The 15,780-nt window shown below is 42.7% G+C and overlaps 1 protein-coding gene across 4 annotated transcripts in view; it reads right to left on the bottom strand.

The window, feature by feature from the left end:
• The window catches only part of HEPHL1 (hephaestin like 1), a 104,277-nt gene that overhangs the window by 50,854 nt on the left and 37,643 nt on the right, over positions 1-15,780 (bottom strand). For all 4 annotated transcript variants that reach the window (XM_048843133.2, XM_048843152.2, XM_048843142.2 and 1 more), the window contains 4 exons: positions 13,740-13,938; positions 11,185-11,324; positions 8,928-9,068; positions 2,080-2,186 (listed from right to left, as the gene is read on the bottom strand). In XM_048843133.2, the coding sequence (XP_048699090.2) occupies positions 2,080-2,186; positions 8,928-9,068; positions 11,185-11,324; positions 13,740-13,938 (587 nt within the window). The remainder of the gene's footprint in view (positions 1-2,079; positions 2,187-8,927; positions 9,069-11,184; positions 11,325-13,739; positions 13,939-15,780) is intronic.

Here is a 15,780-nt window from a genome sequence, read left to right as displayed (position 1 = left end):
ATGGTAACAATGACTTTCTAAGGATTTTCATGAAGTAAAGCAAAGGTCACACCTCCACCCAAACTGCCCTAAAGTTTTCCTTGAAAAGGACCAAATTTAGTCCTGATGTAACTCCCCTGATTTCAATGGACTGTACATGGAGACGAATTTGGCCTTACTCATGCATCATCAGTAAGGCTGCGAGTCTGTTACAGAGGTCACGGAAGTCACGGATTCCATGACTTTCCGTGACCTCGGTGACTTTTGCAGCAGCAGCAGTTTGGGTGTGTGGGAGGGGGCTCAGGGCTAGGGGCAGGAGGGTGCGGGGGGGGCATTTACCTTGGGGTGGAGGGCTCCCACTGGCATGGCCCCGCAGCTCCTAGGTGGAAGAAGGGCCAGGGCGGGGCTCTGCACCGTGCGCTGCCCGCGCCCACAGGCCCTGTGCCCGCATTTCCCATTGGCTGCAGCTCCTGGCCAATGGGAGCTGTGGAAGCCGGCGCTTGCGCCCCTCCGCTGCCTAGGAACTGCAGGGACACGGAGCCGGGTAGGGAGCCCCTGCCAGCCCCCCCAACCCTCCCACCCAGCACCAGTGGGGTCCTTGGCCATGTTCCAACCTCCCCCCAGTACCCACAGTACCTCCAGACCCTCCCCTCCTGAGCACCCCCCGCCCCCTGCCCAAGTTTTGATCTCAGGTATTTTTAATAAAAGTCATGGATAGGTCACAGGCCATGAATTTGTGTTTACTGCCTGTGACCTGTCCATGACTTTTACTAAAAATACCTGTGACTAAAACATAGCCTTACTCATCAGCTGTCATCTTCAAAAGCATGAATTACCCAGTCCTTTAAACCCTTCCTCATGCCAGTAGTCCTCACACAAGTATCAGGGTGGATGTAGTCCACTCCCAATAATAGATGAGGAGGTGTCAATTCCAGGAGAGGCAAAGCTGCTTTTGTAATGAGCCAGCCACTCCCAGTCCCTATTCAGGCTCAAATTAATGGTGTTAAATTTGCAAATCAATTTTAGTTCCGCTATTTTATCAAGCATTCTTAAAACTACAATCCCCACCTGGGGAAGTGAGTAAACAGATTGACAGAGCGAGATGGGTACCCAGAAATCACCTACTACAGCACAGGCCCAACAAGGAAAATAACAGAACACCACTAGCCATCACGTACAGCCCCCAGCTAAAACCTCTCCAGCACATTATCAACGATCTAAAACCTATCCTGGAAAATGATCCCTCACTCTCACAGACCTTGGGAGGCAGGCCAGTCCTCACTTACAGACAGCACCCCCAACCTGAAGCAAATACCAGCAACTACACACCACACCACAGAAACACTAACCTAGGAACCAATCCCTGTAGCAAATCTCGTTGCCTACTCTGTCCCCATATCTACTCCAGCAACATCATCAGAGGACCCAACCACATCAGCCACATCATCAGGGACTCATTCACCTGCACATCTACCAATGTGATATATGCCATCATGTGCCAGCAATGCCCCTCTGCCATGTACATTGGCCAAACCAGACAGTCCCTACGTAAAAGAATAAATACATACAAATCGGACATCAGGAATGGAAACATACAAAAGCCAGTAGGAGAACACTTCAATCTTCCTGGACATTCTATAACAAATTTAAAAGTAGCTATACTTGAACAAAAAATCTTCAGAAACAGACTTCAAAGAGAAACAGCAGAACTAAAATTCATTTGAAAATTTAATACCATTAATTTGGGCCTGATTAGGGACTGGGAGTGGCTATTCGAGTGATCGAATTTGCCCTCTCAACATTGGTTCTCCACTTGTGAGGTAACTCCCTTCTCTTCATGTGTCAGTATAATAATGCCTGCATCTGTAATTTTCACTCCATGCATCTGAAGAAGTGATTTTTTACCCACGAAAGCTTATGCCCAAATAAATCTTTTAATCTTTAAGGTGCCACCAGACTCCTTATTGTTTTTGTGGATCCAGACTAACACGGCTACCCCTGATACCTCACACAAGTAGTGAGTAAAGGTTTGCAGGATCCAGCTCCAGTTTAGGAAGCCATACATAAAATAACAACCTTTAGTTACTACTTCCCAGTTACCTTGACAAAATTCACTGTTGAATAATAAACCCAACTGATGCAGTTTGGATCAGAAGAACCCGGACCTGACCTTTCTGGGACATTCCATCTGTATGTATTTATTTCCCCTGAAACAGTAGAGAGAAAACAGTTTTACTAGTTTTGTAGGTGACAAATCTGAGGAATTGTCACAGATTGAAGTGTCATTAGAGGAAGTTTTGGAATTAATTGAGAAACTTAACAGTAACAAGTCACCGGGATCAAATGACATTCACCCAAGAGTTCTGAAAGAACTCAAATGTGTAATTGCGGAACTATTAACTATGATTTGTAACCTGTCCTTTAAATCAGCTTCTGTACCCAATGACAGGAAGATAGCTAATGTAACGTCAATATTTAAAACGGGCTCTAGAGGTGATCCCAGCAATTACAGATTGGTAAGTCTAACGTCAGTACCTGGCAAATTAGTTGAAAGAATAGTAAAGAATAAAATTGTCAGACACATAGAAGAACATAAATTGTTGGGCAAAAGTCAACATGGTTTCTGTAAAGGGAAATCACATCTTACTAATCTATTAGAGTTCTTTGAAGGGGTCAACAAACATGTGGACAAGGGGGATCCAGTAGACATGGTGTACTTAGATTTCCAGAAAGCCTTTGACAAGGTCCCTCACCAAGGCTCTTACATAAATTAAGTTGTCATGGGATAAGAGGGAAGATCCTTTCATGGACTGAGAACTGGTTAAAAGACAGGGAAGAAAGGGTAGGAATAAATGGTAAATTTTCAGAATGGAGAGGGGGAACTAGTGGTGTTTTCTATGGGTCAGTCCTGGGACCAATCCCATTCAACTTGTTCATAAATGATCTGGAGAAAGGGGTAAACAGTGAGTGGCGAAGTTTGCAGACGATACTAAACTGCTCAAGATAGTTAAGACCAAAGCAGACTGTGAAGAACTTCAAAAAGATTTCACAAAACTAAGTGACTGGGCAACAAAATGGTAAATGAAATTCAATGTGGATAAATGTAAAGTAATGCACATTGGAAAAAATAACCCCAACTATACATACAATATGATGGGGGCTAATTTAGCTACAACTAATCAGGAAAGAGATCTTGGAGTCATCGAGGCTAGTTCTCTGAAGACGTCCACGCAGCGTACAGCGGCAGTCAAAAAAGCGAACAGGATGTTCAGAATAATTTAAAAAGAGATAGAGAGTAAGACTGAGAATATCTTATTGCCCTTATATAAACCCATGGTACTCCCACTTCTTGAATACTGCATACAGATGTGGTCTCCTCATCTCAAAAAATATATACTGGCATTAGAAAAAGTTCAGAGAAGGGCAACTAAAATGATTAGGGATTTGGAATGGGTCCCGCATGGAGAGATTAAAGAGACCAGGACTTTTCATCTGGGAAAAGAGGAGACTAAGGGAGAATATGATAGTGGTATATAAAATCATGAGTGGTATGGAGAAAGTGAATAAGGAAGTTATTTACTTGTTCCCATAATATAAGAACTAGGGGCCACCAAATGAAATTAACGGGCAGCAGGTTTAAAACAAATAATAGGAAGTTCCTCACACAGCACACAGTCAACCCGTGGAACTCCTTGCCCGAGGAGGTTGTGAAGGCTAGGACTATAACAGGGTTTAAAAGAGAACTGGATAATTCATGGAGGTTAAGTCCATTAATGGCTATTAGCCAGGATGGGTGAGGAATGGTGTCCCTCGCCTCTGTTTGTCAGAGGGTGGAGATGGATGGCAGGAGAGAGATCACTTGATCATTACCTGTTAGGTTCACTCCCTCTGGGGCACCTGGCATTGGCCACTGTTGGCAGACAGGATACTGGGCTGGATGGATCTTTGGTCTGACCCAGTATGGCCATTCTTATGTTCTTACCAACAACTGTTGCATGTTATGAGTTTTTAAAATAGAATTCAGATCTTACGGTCTCATAACCAGAAATGTAAAGAACCAAATGTGCACCATATGCATTGAGGAGAAGCTGTGTTATAATAGGCTGAGGCCCACGAAAATAAGCTCTGATAACGATGCTGAAAACATTTCTGTTTTTTATTAGAGGTTAGAGACAAACTGGAAGATTCTTATAAAGATTATGTAGCATGAAATGATCAAGAACTGTATTAGTTTAAGATTAATGTCTCCAGTTGTGTGTTGATCCCTGATTTTACAAAACAAAATAATTTGACTGAAGAAACTGTTGTGACCACATTAAATTCTCTATATTTTAAAAAATAATACAGCAGATTAATTATTTTCCTTGTGTACTACTGCTTTTATTAATATTTTCTATTTGTGTTTTCACAGTGCCTAGGAGTTCCAGTCATGGACCAAGACCTGACTGTGCTAGATGCTGTACAAATACAGAATGAAAAGATGGTCCATGGCCCAGAGAGCTTACAATCCACGTATAAGACAGGAGACAACATATTAATACAGTAGAGAGATGGGGGAGTACCGGTCAGCATGTTAGGCTTTGGTCACAGCACACCACAACGTCAAGATTATTAGTAGGCATCACAGCAAAGGACGGTTTTAAAGTTTAAAATGGGCAAGATTTATTTATATCTGTGTTTAGGGTATGGGCAAACAGAAACCCCATTTACTACTATGTTTAGTTGTATATACTGTTTTATAATATAAATGTATACTAAAAAATGGTGACTCTCAAATATGGCTCCGACCTTTATGAATATCACACAAATGCTGCATTACCACTACTATTTTAAATTTATGGGACAAAACCTTGCTGTTCATTACCGTATTGATTTATTTATTTATGCAGGGCAGACATGCCAAACCTGCAGAAAAAAAATGCAGAAATTGGGCTTGTTTTTGGCTTAATTGGCTTGTGAGTTGCTTGTTGGCTAGTTTTTGGCTTGTAGCTTGTTTGGTTTGTAGCTTGTTGCTTCTTGTTTTTTTTAAATCAGCTCCTGGCAAGCAGGGGAAAAAGGGGCGCAAACAGGGGCAAAGGGCAAGCAGGGACAAGGTGGGGAGAGAGTCAGGGGTGCACAGCGGGCCCACCACAGTCCCAGACTGCACGCCGGGGGAGGGGGGGGAAATCGAGTCACATAGAGTGTTGGAATATTTAGGGATTGGCTTGTTTTGGCCTGGTTTTGAAACGGGATTCGCTTGATTTTTGAATTGTTGTGAAAGTCGGGGTGCTTATTGACTGCGTGAAAGTTGGCAACTTTAGTTGGGGATTGGTCCTGCTTTGAGCAGGGGCTTGGACTAGATGATCTCCTGAGGTCCCTTCCCACCCGGATACATTCTAGGATTCTATGAACTGTGAATTGCAGGGCCAGGGAGGCTTTTAAAGGCACAACCCTGGACTTAGGAGAGGACATGGAACTACAGGTGCTCTGGCAAGCATTCTGCCCCCCCGGGACATGGACAGGCAAAGTGCAGCCACTACTACAGTCTTTGTGGGGCACAGCATTATTCCTCTCCCTGGGTTGAGCCTGCTGGGTGGGCTGTTGAGGAGGGAGGGCATGGCCATAGCCCTGCCTCATCCACCTCTTTTTTTACCTTCCCGCCCCACTTGGGATGCTGTGGGACTTACGGAGTGAGGAGTTTCTGTGCTACACTGAGCTCAGGAACGATTGTGCCCGTCACCCATGCAGGCCATGCAAGACCCTCCCCTGCCCTGCACACCTCTGCAAGGGCCAGGCACAGTCTAGTCCACATTTATTTCTCGTGTGCAAGAATGTTGTTCAGCAACCCTTCAGTTCACATGACCTGTGGGTAAGTCGCCTGTGCAGAACAGCAGGTAACATCCACAGTGAGACCAAATTAAAAGGCAACAAGTTTTAACGGATACTGTTTGGGACAATGCAGCCATATGCATGTCAGTACAATGCACGGGGTAGAAATGATGTGAGCCAGTCTGTACTGCTGCAAGCAGGGTCTGCGTGAGCGCTCTCCTGACATCTAACGATCAGCTAGGGAAAAAGACTTCAGGAACAGTCCGTATTTGCACAGGTTCTATGCTGACTCTGCCTAGGTCCTCAGCATGATGGCGCAGCTTTGCCAAAATGATCACTTTTGTCTGGTGCTGGGTTACAAATCATTTTAGCAATGAGCACCGAGGTAGTAAAATATTGTTACCCTTACTGTATGGGTAAAGGGCAGCTGAACTGTGCTTAGCCTACCCTGATTGAGGGAGTCACCCTAAACTGAACCTCACATGCTAAGTAGAGGGTAGAAATGCCAAATCCCAGCCAGGAGAGAGGGGGTGGGGACAGTTGTTTGTATCTGGTGGTATGACTCTGCCCAAAGAGTTCTAGTGACCAATTAACCTTCCCCATCTCCAGTGAGTCTTCGCTAACCAAGGCCAGCCAACTGTGAGTGGGGTAGAGGAGAGTGATGTGTTAGACTTTCCCACCAGAGGGTGGGAAACTGAGGCAAAGGACACGTGCCCAACACACTGTGGGGTTGGGTTTTTGCTTAGAACTGCATGCTTTTGAATGTGGTTGTGATGTTTTCCCAAACTAATGCTTGGTTTCCTTTCCCTTTTATTAAAAGTTCTCTTTTGACATATACAGACTCAGTGCTTGGAAGAGGGAAAGTATTGCGTCTTAACACCACCCATGGGTGCTTCTAAGTTTTCCCAGATAACCGGATAGGGGCTTGAGCAGATTCTGCTTTGTATTGTTAAGAGGAACTCCTAGATATTGAACCTGACCCTTGTTGCTGCCGAATCCATCTGGCAGAAGGGTTACACTGCAAAAGGGTTAAGAATCACAGGGAAATAGGTAATTAGGAATGACTGCAGACCCCTATGCTCCCCCACTGTCATGGGGAACCAAACCAATGGAAAGACAGAGACAAGGGGAAAAGTGGCTATAAAGGATATTGCCTCTCTGTGTAGTTCTCCTCTTTCCCCCCCCCCCATCCTTTCACCAACAAGAGTCAAGGAAAGATGTGAAGGGAGGACCCTGCAGCCATACACTTCAAGAGGCATGGTCCCCTGCTCCATAGATTAAAGTGATGGGCATTTTAGACTCTTTTTAGACATTTAGCTCTAGGCTAATTTTCTTTAATTTTCTTTGTTTTTGAAAAATCAGAGTGTGGTGATCTGAATTAGGGTGACCATATGTCCTGATTTTACAGGGACAGTCCCAATATTCAGGGCCTTTTCTGATGTAGGCACCTATTACCTCCTACCCCCTGTCCAGATTTTTCACACTTGCTATCTGGTCACCTTAATCTGAATGCACCTTAATCTTCAGGCTGAGATTTTAATCATCTAACAGTCATGAAAATCAGGGTTACCTTTCCTACAACTTTACTGTAACCCGACCCCAGTGTGCCCATTACAGGCATTACAACAATGTCTATCATTATAACACTGCAATGCTGGACAACGTATATACTATCTACCAACTAACAGAACAAAAAGGAATCATACAAAGGAGCTGCAATGTATTAAATAATAAACATGCAGCATTTGGAACCTCTGTATTATATGCATTTTTGTCAGCTGTGTGAAAGATAGAAATTCCATTCTGTGAAGGATTTTGAGATTTCAGAATTTGTTTTGATTTTGAACAACACACCAAAATTTCACAATTCTCCATGAAAGAAAATTCAGGGGGGGGGGGGGGAAATCACATTGATCAAAACATGTAGTTTAGTTTCAACTTCAACTTTTATTATTATATTATAATATATAATACACCGTTTAAAAGACTGAAATAGCAAATGGTTTCAAAACAAAAAATTGAAACATTTCATTATGAAAATGTTGAAACATCCTGGAACTTTTCCCCCTCCAATTTTTTTTTCTGAAACAAAATTTTAGCAAAATCAACATGATTTCAGTTTTGATGGAACTGAATTTTCCGGTGGAAAACGGTTCTGCATAAGCTTTTTTAGCCAACTCTGAAGGAAGGTTCCATTTGTAATGCTGATGCACAAAGAAGCAGAGTTAATGTTGTTGGAAACCTTAACTCTGAATTCCTTGATTTTTTTTTTTAAGTTATTAAAATCTCAGCCTTTGGCCAAATGCAGCATAGGTATAAACTCTACTGACTCCAGTTAATTTGGGCCTGCTTCTGCCTATTCAGAGTTTGGCCTACTAAATTACATCACTGTTTCCATACATCACATAAAATGCCAGTTGTAACCCCTTCTTTCAGTTAAACATCACGTTTGGGCAGTATTACTGATCTTGATTTTGCAGCCTTTACCTAGGCAAAACTCCTTGTGGCTTTGGGCCTAATCCAAAACTCACTGAAGTCAATGGGAAGTCTTTCTGTTGGCTTTGCTATGGATTAGGCCCTTAGGCCCTGATCGGATTCCTGTTTAAGTAAATGGAAAGACTCCTATTGATTTCAGTGGGAGTTGGATCAGGCCCCTATTGATTTCAGTTTGAGTTTGCCTGAGCATGGGATCAAACGAAAACGGAAATATATTGTATACCGATTCCCATATGTTCAAGAGATCTCTTCTGCTCGAGCCTGATATCTATTGTTTTTATTGGGTAGAATTTTTAGTTCTGTGTGCCTAAAGTAAAGTTGCTAAATCTATGTTTAGGCACCTAATTTTAAAGTCTGAGCCATTGGTAGTATTAATTATTGTTTCTGAGTGTCCAGAAGTGTCTCAGAAACAAGTGAAGACAAAGTCCCTGCCCTAACAAGCTTACACAATCTAGAGCCTACTAATAATAAGAACCTAGCTAGACAGACACATAGACGGATAAATCTAGAATTTACTGTGCCCAAAAATATGTGTAGGTGTCAGAAAGTTTGAAAAAAGGAATGTCATTTGATTTTTAAAATGATTTCTTCATATAAGATTTAAGGAGCTCTTCTGTTGTTCAAGAATAAATGATCATACTTACCAGGCATAGTGATTAGCGTTCCAGGTCTTTCTCCACTACCCACTTCCTCTATGCCATGTGCAGTTATTGAATAGGGCCTGTTAGCTTTATTCTTAAATATAACCAGTATGGAGTCACCAACCTCTGCATGGATTAAGGGCCCTAAATGAAAACAACACACTATGGTGACTAATGTTGCTCTTTTAAAATAAAGAAAACTGGAGTTTGTCCAGAAATCAGCTCAGAAATGGATATTTAATAATATTTTTTACAAGTTGTAGAATTTGCTAGCGTTTAACTTGGAAGCTTACTTTTGTGACATGTCTAGGGTGACCAGACAGCAAGTATGAAAAATCGGGACAGAGTGTGGGGGGTAATAGATGCCCATATAAGAAAAAGCCCCAAATATTGGGACTGTCCCTATAAAATTGGGACATCTGGTCACCCTAGACTTGTCACTGCTGCTCATAATGAAAGTAAAGAGAAATCAGTGTAAATCCACATACAAAATGCTGTGAGACCAAAGCTGTAAAGAGGAGTGCTAACAAGTAGTTAAGGTTGAACAATAATTTCATAGGCGATGTCTATACTAGAGACCTTTCAGCAGCACAGGTGTACCGATGCAGCTGTAAGATCTCTCGTGTAGCCGCCCTATGCCAACAAGAGAGAGCTCTCCTGTCAACATAATTAAACCACACCCCTGAGCAACATAAGTTTTGCCAACATAAATGGTAGTGTAGACATGGCCTTAGGGAAACAATATTCTTCCTCAGAGCCCATCAGAAATGCTCAGATTCCATTAGCCTCCAAGGACAGAACACCAAAACAGGTTCCTAACCCCAGCAGATATGGGGTATCCCAAATATGGCCAGTCAAAAGTCAATTTTTTTTCCAGTGAAAAATGGTTGGGGGGTGGGGGCGGTTGGGGATTTTTTAAACAAATGAAAATGTTAATGAAAAATTTTTCAGAAACTGAAAACTGATTATTTCTCGTGGTTTAATAATTCAAACCTATTTTTGGTTTTCAGTTTTTCTTTGGGGAAAAAGGAAAGTTTCCATGAACCTTTTAAAAAAAAAAAGGAATTGTTTTCATTACTTTCAAAAATGTTCACAGAAAATCCATAGCATTTTATGACCAGCTCTAGCCTCACCCCTAAACCACAGGAGGTGATAACATCCAGTCCAACCTGCCTGCCCACAAGAACATCGCAAAAAAACCCACTGTGCATATGAAGCTAAGGTGGATGCCGGAAATGTCTGTTTGTCCATCCTAGCTGGATGAACTTGTTACCAGGGTCAGGCGCTGGGATAGTTTTATTAAATTTAGCACCCAAAAAACACCCCACACATAATCTGCACGTGCCCAAATTGTGGCTGAGTCCAAATTCGGAGCACACCATACTCTTTTGTTGCAACCACACCCTGCTCCCCAGAGCTTTTCCCACTGACCTGTTCAGCATATCTTCAATCTTTAAAGGGATAGGTAAATCTTAAACCTGGCACTCTTATATGTGTTACATACTTCCAACAAACTGCTTCCTGTTTGACAATATCTGTCTTTACAATCACATGATTGTTCCCCTCTATTCGACATTAGTGAGGCCTCATCTGGAGTACTGTGTCCAGTTTTGGGCCCCACACACTATAAGAAGGATGTGGAAAAACTGGAAAGCGTCCAGCGGAGGGCAACAAAAATTATTAGGAGACTGGAACACATGATTTATGAAACTGGGATTATTTAGTCTGCAGAAGAGAAGAATGAGGGGGGGATTTGATAGCTGCTTTCAACTACCTGAAAAGGGGTTCCAAAGAGGATGGATCGAGACTGTTCTCAGTGGTAGCAGATGACAGAACAAGGAGTAATGGTCTCAAGTTGCAGAGGAGGAGGTTTAGGTTGGATATTAGGAAAAACTCTCTCACTAAGAGGGTGGTGAAGCACTGGAATGCGTTACCTACGGAGGTGGTGGAATCTCCTTCCTTTGAGGTTTTTACAGTCAGGCTTGACAAAGCCCTGGCTGGGATGATTTAGTTGGGGATTGGTCCTGCTTTGAGCAGGGGGTTGGACTAGATGACCTCCTGAGGTCCCTTCCAACCCTGATATTCTATGATTCTATCATTCATATCTGTGCAAAAATGTGTGAAAAATCACTGAAAAATCTGGGACCGATCCAAGTGTTCATCGTTTCCTTCTACAACAAAACTGACACAACCTATTTGGTTTTGGAAAGAGATGCTCTCTTGCATTTGGTATACTTTGTGAGTTATAAGAGCTACTCGCCTAGGATTGCTAAGTGTTCCTCATGTGCTGATCTCACTTTGTGCTCTGTAAATTCTCCATTTGTGTACTCTCTGTAAACCACCTTCTTGTATTTTGAACCAATCCGATCTTCACCTGGGCTTACAAAAATTTTCCCGTAACTGCAAATTAAAAAAGACAAAAGTTAAAAGTGCAAAACTATTTAACTATCTAAAGTGCTAATGAAAGATTTGCTTTATTACTACTTGCTGGGGAACACCTCTTTAGCATTCAGTTTAAGGCTTTTACATCTTACGTGTGACAGATGTGTGAATACCTTCATATTCATCACTGTGACCATTTGGGCTTAACAGCAACAGTAAGGTGATAACTCAGAGCCTTTTACTGCAGTAGCTTTACCTAAACGAAATATGGCCAGTCAAAACCAGTACTGGAGCCTGACACACACACAATGAGCAGTTCTGATTCTATCCATAAGAGGGCAGTGATACACACTAGCCACTGATGCGTTTTAATATATGTTACACATTTCTGGCTCTGACCATAATGCCAGTATGTATGAGATACTCCTTTTGGGAATACCAATCATCTAGTCCTCCTACTCCAGGTTTACATAATCACACTGCTTCTCTCCCCCACCCCACCCCAGCATCTTGGATTAAACACTAGAAAAAGAGTGGATTGGTCAGAAGGGGGAACTCAAAAACAAAACTAGATTAGGGAGCATTGGCCTTTCATTACAATGTCACCTTCAAGGCGCACTCTGGGAGGGGAGTCTCTAGGTTGACTCACATGTGCCAAGGGTGGAGCGGACATTGTTTTAATCAAATTCCTTGTTAGAAGAAAGTGCCTCTTTCTGGGATTCTTCCACATGGTTACATGACATACTGCCAATGGTTCTCAATAAATCTATCTTTGTTGGCTCCTTTGTACTCCTCACTTTTTTTTTTTTTTTGAACGGGTACATTTTGCCAGACTGGCACATATTTCTGAAGTGATTTGTCTTTTTGAAGTTGCCAGGTTCAAACTCCCTTATGTTCTTTGGAGGCTTGGAAGTAAATGGGCACTGCACATAGATGCCTCAGAAATTCCTTGCAGAGTCCAAGTTTCCCTAGAACAGCACAGTTCATGAGAACAGTTAAAAAAAATGGCTTGGCTGTGGCTATACTGGAAGCCCAAACTGTGTTTTAACTATGTGGGGGGCTACTGTGCTGCAACCAGGGGTTGATTTTCCATAGACCTGAGCTACTTCATCTTCAATAAGGTCTTGTTCCTAGCAGTGGCTGAGTGACTCAGACTTAACTGGGAGTTGAGAGTGCTCAGAATCTTGCAGGATCGAGCTCTAAGGTCCTGATCCAAAGCCACCTGATGTCAACAGGAGTCCTTCTATTAACTATAATGGTAACTGAATCAGGCCTTAAATGAGCCAGTAAAATCATCAGATTTGCCTGAATTCTCGTACTTTGTAGTTCTAGTCCTGTGGCAGACTAATTTATCTGTCCAAGAATATAAAGAACTGGGTAAAGCAAAATACTTATTGCTGGCAAAACTAGCTTAAAAAAAATTTTTTTTTAAAGTTTGTGGAAAAGGTAAATACTTTTCTTATCCCTAAATATAAGAAAAAATGGAGAGACAAGGTGGGTGGACCAGTAACAGATATCATCTCCCCACTGTATTCCACTGAATGTATCCGATGAAGTGAGCTGTAGCTCACGAAAGCTTATGCTCAAATACATTTGTTAGTCTCTAAGGTGCCACAAGTACTCATTTTCAATAACTAGAGTTCAGGCTGGTGCTGCCCCTATAATGGGGTGAAACAATACCCTGGATCCACCCCTTTGCTACCTCAGCCCCACATTTTGGGAAAGTTCAGATAAGGATCTGAACGCTGTGTCCCAACCCCAAGTTATAACGCACTACAGTATTAAACTCAAAGTGATGATATCCTATTTAGCCACCAGATGCCACTGTTACACCCTTTGGTCTGTGTTTATCTATCTGTAGCCCAACAGAAAGGGCTCAGGAAGCAGGGGAAAGGGCACTGGAAAGAGAAATCCAAGGCCAAAACATTGCCAGGGAATCCAAAACCTCAGCAGCACCAGCTCACAGGGGAATGTCAGCCAGAGAACCGAGCTGTAATTTAAAATCTAAAAATACAGAACAACATTTTCAAAAGTGCCTAGCTGAATTAGGAGACAGAGTTCCATTTTCAAAAGTAACGCAGGTGCCTGACTCCTGTGGGAGCTAGGCGCCTCATACCTTTGAGGAGAGAAGCTATGCACTTAATTCCCTTTGATGATCTGGGTCTTAGGAGCCTCCATGCCACTTACTTTCAATGAGACCTAGGTTCTTAAGTCACTTAAGCACTTTTGAAATTTTTACCCAGAAACCACATTATTCAGTAAGAAATAAACATATTATAATTTCTTTGCAGAAAATACCTGCTTTAGCAAACATCTAACACATTCCAAAAGTATTAGCTAGCTTTTCTGAAACCCAAAACACATTTAGGTTTTGCCATAAGAGCATGTATGAATACCCATGAATACAGTTTGTTGTTAATTGGACTTCAGTACCTTGCATCTTTGCCACTCAGAGCCCAGGTCTTATTAGGTGCATAATCCCATTCCAGTTCTTCCGCAGCAACGTAATATGTTCTCATGGTTCCATAGGGCTGCCCCGGGCGAGCTGTACTGCTACACCTATTCACTTCATATGTCTGTTTCATTCCAGCTACAAAGTGATCAAATGTTCTGCAAACCACTTTAAAAATGCCTGCAAGGAAAAGCACTGGGGATTTATATAAAGGATAAAATGACAGGATTAAAGATAAAACCCCATTCCTCATACTTTAGTAACCTGTCCCCAAAGCAAACTAGATCTGCTTTCGCATTGAGAGCCATGCAGCCAGACACTTGTTCTCACACAGAGCCCCACTGAGATAAGTAGAGATCCTCACAGGTGCAGCTGCACGCCCATGTGGTTTTCAGGATGGTCAGTGAAATGGACATACACCACTTTTCTCCTTTTGCCATTTACAACCTATGGTCTTGATCCTGCAATGTAAGTCTTTTCACAATCAATGGGAGCATTCATTCACTGGTATTTAATAACCAAAACGTGACCACTGACATAAATGTATCCATGAGAAAGCAAGTAACTTTGCTACCTCATGAGAGCTGACATAATCTTCTCTAGAAATCCCTAAACATCATCCTTGATATTTTTCTCATTTAAACCTGGATAAGCTCTCTTAGCTGAGGGAGTACTGATTTACGGTCAACTGTCAATAAGATAGCTGGCCTTTAGAAATGAGCTGGCCAGCAAACCCTCACTACCCTTAAGTACCATCCAGGTAGCTGTGTTATCTATCTAAGTTTATCACACTTCCAACTGCAGAGTTTCAGGAGTAACATTTTTCTAATACTACAGTGCCATTTCTTTTCCTGCAGATGTTCCTTCAAAGAATATAACAGGGATAGTAGGGCATCCTACCCACTTTGTTAGGTGGGATCGGGCGGCAAATCCAACTGCAGGCTGCTGAACACCACTTTGCTGAGAGATAATGGACTCTTGCTTAGAAGTTTCGGCTCCATTTTAGTTGGCATTCAGCTTCTGCTGACGTTGGCTTGTGTTTTAGGCACCTATCCAGTGCCAGAGCTTTAATGTTATTACCTGATCAACTGTGCAGCTGTGAAATCATTGATCAAATAGTAAAGTTAGGAACAAGAACATAGCACCCTTTTATCGAAGAGTCTCAAAGTGCTTTGCAAACATCAATACTTGTATTAACAGACAGATTGCACTGTGAAGGCCCAGCCCAGAAGAGTAGCTAGGGCAGAGCAGTCTTGCCCCAGGGAACGTTCTGGAAGGCACTGTGCCACAATGACTCCCAGAGCTCCTGAGAGCACAGCTGTTGTGCCATTCCTCAGGGCTTGTCTACACTACAGGTTATGTCAGTGTAACTTACGTTGCTCAGCAGTGTGAATAAGCCACCCCGAGCGACATCAGTGACACTGACCTTAGCGCTGGTGTGGACAGCGCTAAGTCAGCAGGAGAGTTTCTCCCACAGACATAGCTACTGCCTCTCACCAAGGTGGTTTTATTATGCTGACGGAAGAGCTCTCTCCTGTCAGCAGGGAGTGTCTTCAATGCAGCTGCGCTGTTGTGGTGCTTCTAGTCTAGACTAGCCCTTAGAGTGTAAACTCTTCAGGGAAGGGACGACTCTTACTTGGTGTTTGTACAGCACCTGGCATAATGGGCCCTGATCTGACTGGGAATTACTGCAATACATAGGGGCCAGTTGTGCCACCCACGTATTCACCAGCATGAATCAGGAATGAATGCTTGAGCCTATACTAAGTAAGAGGGTGCAGCATTTGATCGTCCCCACTGGCAAGTGCAAAGAGAATTAGGTAAAGCCATGACTCCTCTTTCTCCTTCCCAGAGAGGTTCCCACCCACAGGGGCCTAGCTCTGAGCAGCTTTTGCTCTCAGGGCTTACAAGGACAGCGGTGGCTTCCCATAAAATGTGTGAAAGATGGGCAAGGCTTCTTGTATCCTCCTTCTTGTGCACCCAAGCAGAGGCTGACCACAATCTGGCTCTGAATAATTACAT

Source organism: Caretta caretta, chromosome 1, assembly GCF_965140235.1.
Source record: "Caretta caretta isolate rCarCar2 chromosome 1, rCarCar1.hap1, whole genome shotgun sequence".
In the NCBI taxonomy this organism is placed as follows: Eukaryota; Metazoa; Chordata; order Testudines; family Cheloniidae; genus Caretta; species Caretta caretta.
The sequence above is the reverse complement of the archived record's forward strand: the minus strand, read 5'-3'. Positions and strand labels throughout refer to the sequence as shown.